We start from the raw sequence: 5,726 nt of genomic DNA, 5'->3' as shown, positions 1-5,726 counted from the left end.
ATATATAAAAAATTGACTATTAACCAATTGTTTATAAAAATACATATAATATATATATTATAATATGTTATTTATATAATATATAAATAACATAACAGCTGATATTCCAAAAAAAATATATAATATTATAATAATATTATAATATTACCATACTTAGTACTGATTCATAACGAGTTTGAAACTGATATTACAATAATAAATATTAAGTATTATATTATTAACTTTGGTGATTTCGATTCAAGAATTGTTTTATATTTGAAAATCTAGTAAGTTAAAATTAAGATTAAGATGTTTTACTCTTATTAAAATCCATAAAAAAAGTTTTTTAATCGGTTCACCCGCTAGGTATACTTTTAGGTATATTTATAGATATATATTTTTGGACGCCAGTCGATATCTCTGCTTATAGATATAAAATAGAGCTAAAAATAATAGATAAGTAATGATCGCATATTAAGGCATGAAGATATAACATATTTTGAAAAAAGAAAAAAATTCAAAATAATGATTTCTTTTAATTCTTTTAACAAAATATTAAAAAATAATTTTAATTTCTTTTAACAAAATATTAAAAAATTATTGAAATTGAAGATAATCTCATTTTAAATAATTAATATATATATATATATATATTTATTTGTATCATATTATATCATATATTATGTGTATTAGTACTATTTTTATTTATTTTTTATACTATTTTTATTTATTATTTTAAAAAATGATAGTTTTAAATATTTATTTATAATATATTTGTTGTTATAAGTTATTGTTATCATACTATTTTTATTATTTTAAAAAATAATAATTACATATTTTTTAATATATTTATATTTTTGTTTCTTTTTTATTACAGAACGACATATACCAATGATGCGTGAATTTTAATTATCTAGTTCGAAAACAAAAGAATCTACCAATCCAAAAGGAAGAAAGAAGAACAGAATTCTTAGTGCTGTGTTTTAGATATGCAATACTGATGTGAATTGTGTTTCAAAACGAACGCAGCGATACTCGTGGAAAGAAACACACCAATTGTAATTTATCGAACGATGACCACTTCTGCACAATGTTCTCCGACCAAGTCGTCTTTAAGTTGTTGTCAAATCGATCATAACAGTCATGGTGACGTACACGAAGTTGTAATTGCCGCAAATGATGGTTATTTCATTCAAGACAAGTGCTCCTTTCCAAAAAGGCCTGAGGTGGACGTCACTTTTTGCGATATTCGTTTTACAGTGAAAGAATGGAGTTTTCGAAACTTGAAATCAAGTAAGTTCATATTATGTATTCATAGTAATTGATATTATTTTATTATACTGAAAAGAATATATAAATTAAAAAAGAATATATAAAAAAGATAGTTGTTATAAAGATAATCCAAGTAGAATCTTTTTAATACTTTAGAAATCAATTAATAGGTAATCAAAAATTACTAGATTTGAAATGTTAGAGCGTTAGAATAGTTAAATCTAAGTTTAAAGAAAAGTTTAGATAATCTTATTTATTAAATTAATTATAATTATAAATTAATGCAAATTAAATAATTATTGCATTATTATATTGATATACTTCATTTATAAATATATGGCTTTTTTTGTATTAATAATTAATAATATTTTATTTATAATAATTTATGATATATAATAAAAACATATATAGGCAATTTAAAATTATAATTATTCACTAAATTCATAAAAATACATTGTAATATGAAAAATGTATGCGAATTTTCTAAATGAATAATCTTACATATTTTTGATTTTTTTATAAAAAATCATCATAATCTATAAATATGTATATATATCTATAAATATGTATATGTTACAAATACATATTTTAAAATTATTATCTTTTCTTTTAGGCTATTTCATATATTTTATATTTTATTTTAGATTAGTTTAAAAGAATAAATTCAAATTCTCAAAATATTATCAATGTCCTAATATTTATATATTATAATTTTCTCTCATAAATATTATGGTGTAAATTTATATTTTAAAGCAATAATGCCTTTAATAATATCTTAATGTTAATTATCTACAAAATATCATTTATATAATTTTATAATTTTATTTTTCATAAAATACAAACTTGTCTTAATATCAAGAATATTGCATTTGCATATTGCATTTGCACGATGATATATTTATTATCTTGTTTTTGCACTAAAAAAAAGAAAAATTTTTCTAATATATTTATGTAAGAGCATTATTTGCTCCATTATAAAATATGTAGTGATGATTGAGTTCTTTCAAAAGAAAACAGATCCAAGCAAAACTAAGTCAAATAAGGTTCGTCATTGTTGAATATATATACATAAAAATAAACATCGTGACAATGCATGATTATCAGAATTGAATATTATGATGTTAATCATGCATTTTATTATATTTTATTGAATTGTGCTATGTAAAGAATATCGTAATCAATATATAAGAAAAAAATATATTCGAAATATCAAAATAGATTTACATTAAATCCAGTATTGGTAATTCAATATCAAATGCATTCAATGTACGAAATAATTATTGAATGCTGATTGATATTATTCTATAAAATAATAAATTTAAAATATTTATTTAATAAAAATAGTAAATTTTTTTAATAAAAAGTCAAAAAATTTTATGAAAATTTAATTTTTTTTGCAAGAATAAAAATAAAAAAAATAAGAAAAATAATAAAAAGGAAAAAAAGAAAAAAAAGAAATGGTGATAATAATATTTTATTTTTATAGAATATTTTTGAATAATTATCAATTATCAACTATCGAAAAATATATATATATACATATAATGCGAGAATTAAAAAGTGGATGCATACGCTTGCCAAAATTTGTAGATAAGTCAAAAATTAAAACCAAGTTCCGTGTTTGTATAGGATTGTAAAAATGATGTTCAAATATTTCAGATTCATATTTTTTTATAATTAACTTTTACACTGTTTAATTTTTAACAAAATTATAAAAATATATTCTAATTATTTTATAGAAAATTTTATGAAAAAAATATTATTTTAAATTTATCTGTTTTTCAATATATTGGACAATACAATTGTTTCTTGTTTTATGCAGTTTTTTCACAATTTCTTTTTTTTTTTGATATGCATAGTACTTAATCTTCATTTTATTTACTAATACAAATTTTGAAATAGATTATTTAGATTATAACATTCGATGAAACTTGGAATCTGGTCGATTGAAACTTGGAATTGATCACGCATACATTTTTACTTTTTAAACCATTAAATATCGTTCGTGATGTTAAGAGAAAGTGGTCTTGAAGTAATCTCGAGATTAGCAAAGAAAGTTTTAAACGGAGAAAGTCGCATTAGATATTTTGAAAGATCTCATCATTATTAAAAGTTGACAAAAAGAATTTGTATATAAATCAAAAAAAAAGAATAGTGATCGCTCTTGCTTGTGAAGCACAGTTTACTTAATACATCAATAATATGATATTATTTTATTAATTGTTTTTTTGAATCAATAAAAATCATTTTATTAATTTTGAAAAATTCAAAAGTTATTTTGTAGTTAAAAATGATATGTATAATTAATTAAAATAACATATAGATAATATTTCATTTTTATAGTTTGTAATTTTTTAAATTTAAAATATATTGTAGAATACATTTTAATATATATTAATAGAAAAAAAGAATTAAGTATAAAAATTGAATTTATATAAAACAAATCAAAAAAGATAAATATTAGAGAATTACATCATAATTGAATTAATATCATATTATTTATCTAATATTTTAATTCAGTTACATTAATATAATATAATAAATATATTAATTTAGTTTTGTTTAATATATAGTCATGATTATATTGATTATATTATGATTATATTATAAAGTGAACTTTATTCAATCGATATCGTTTATGTTTTTTTATTGATATTATTTTATCATTTTATATGTATTAAATATAAAATAATATATCATTTCTATTAATTTACAAAACCATTACAATTTACAAAACAAAATATTTTCTTACAATAATAATTTATTATCATAAGGTCATATTATATCATGTTACTTCAATTTTTTCAATGCAAAGAAAATATAAATACGTATGTAGTTTCAGAAAATATCCTTGAATATACATAGTATATATATATATATTATATATATATTATATAATATATAATATATATAATATAATATATTATATATATGTATACATTATACATGTAATATATTATATATATGGAATACACACATACATAGTAATTTTTATATCAAATGCACTCTATGTATGTATTGATTTTATTTATTACATAAACAAATCTTTCATAATTATTGTTTATAAATGTTTAATAAAGAAAATGCTTTTATTGATAAACTAATCTTTATTACAAAATTTTCAAAATAGAGGAAAAACAAATGAAGAAAATAATAATAGATTAAAAATCATATTAAAAATATAATCTTCAAATAAGTATTATGTATATTATAATAAAATATCCAATTGTAAAAATTTAGATTTCTATAATTTTTATCTTATGTTTCTAAAAATAATTAATGATTAATAAAGTTAAAAATAGTTAATGATTAATAAAGATTTTTCTAATAAGATCAAAACGTGATTATCGGATAATCGGATAATTTTTTTGCCAATAATTAATTTAAATATTTCGAATATTTAACATTTGAATATGTCATCTGATCTACTTGTATGTTATGCTTTTATTTTTATCGAAATAATATAAGCATATTCTTGAAATAAAATTATTAACTATAAAAATAACACGAACTTTTAACCTAGAATTTATAAAATATACAATGTATATGTATAAAGTTTAATTGATCATATCTGTTCACAATAATTTTTTGTATTCTTTATAAATTAACAAAAATATTTCATTAGTTTCAGAGGATAATAATAATTGCTGACATATCTAATAATTTTTACAAATCGAATTTAACGTTTAAATAATTCCTAACCTTGAAATAGAAACTATGCAAATTTGCACATAAATGTTAGATTTTTCGATGTTTCATTAAAATTCTTTTCAACACAAATAACTATTATTGTAAAATTTAATATTATATTATTAACCTATTATGCATAAAGTTTTAATCATAATATTATAATAAACTGAATTTATTAAACTATATTATATAACTATAATATATTATATTATCTTATGAAATATAATTTTAAATTACGTATATTTAATTATATGTAATATCATTATTAATCATTTGATATATTTTTCATAAATCATAATTGCATTAAATATTGTACTTATTATTTCATATTCAAAATATGTATAGTAACAAAAATAACAAAAAAAAAATGATATGTTGCTGAACAATCTTTGTTTAAAACATATCGAACATCGTTATATAAAATATGCGCTATTGTCATTCGCGTAAGTATGTAAGAAATGTCGTCATGCATTTATCGATGCATTTTTATCGATTTCTAAATTAGATAACATTATTCTGAATATGGCTGAATATGGCTATGTTATCCATAATAGAAAATTAGAAAATATATTATCATTTATTTTATATTTTTTATTTTATTTTTTTCATTAGATTTATTGACATTTAATTTCTAAATTATTCTATCTTTTATTAAAATCTTGTAAGATCTTTTATAATATCATATAAGTTAATGGATAAATCTTAATTTCAGATATTAAATTAAATATAAATATATATTTTATATTTCATAAATATTAGATATTATATAATATTAGATATAGAAA

General features: G+C 18.1%; 1 protein-coding gene across 1 annotated transcript in view; it reads left to right on the top strand.

The window, feature by feature from the left end:
* The window catches only part of LOC102681104 (ATP-binding cassette sub-family G member 1-like), a 29,530-nt gene that overhangs the window by 12,284 nt on the left and 11,520 nt on the right, over positions 1-5,726 (top strand). Inside the window, exon 2 of the mRNA XM_006624577.2 lies at positions 857-1,272. Coding sequence (XP_006624640.1) covers positions 1,053-1,272 — 220 coding nt within the window. The 5' untranslated portion in view covers positions 857-1,052. The remainder of the gene's footprint in view (positions 1-856; positions 1,273-5,726) is intronic.

This window comes from Apis dorsata, unplaced genomic scaffold (assembly GCF_000469605.1).
Source record: "Apis dorsata unplaced genomic scaffold, Apis dorsata 1.3 scaffold_1085, whole genome shotgun sequence".
NCBI lineage: Eukaryota > Metazoa > Arthropoda > Insecta > Hymenoptera > Apidae > Apis > Apis dorsata.
The sequence above is the reverse complement of the archived record's forward strand: the minus strand, read 5'-3'. Positions and strand labels throughout refer to the sequence as shown.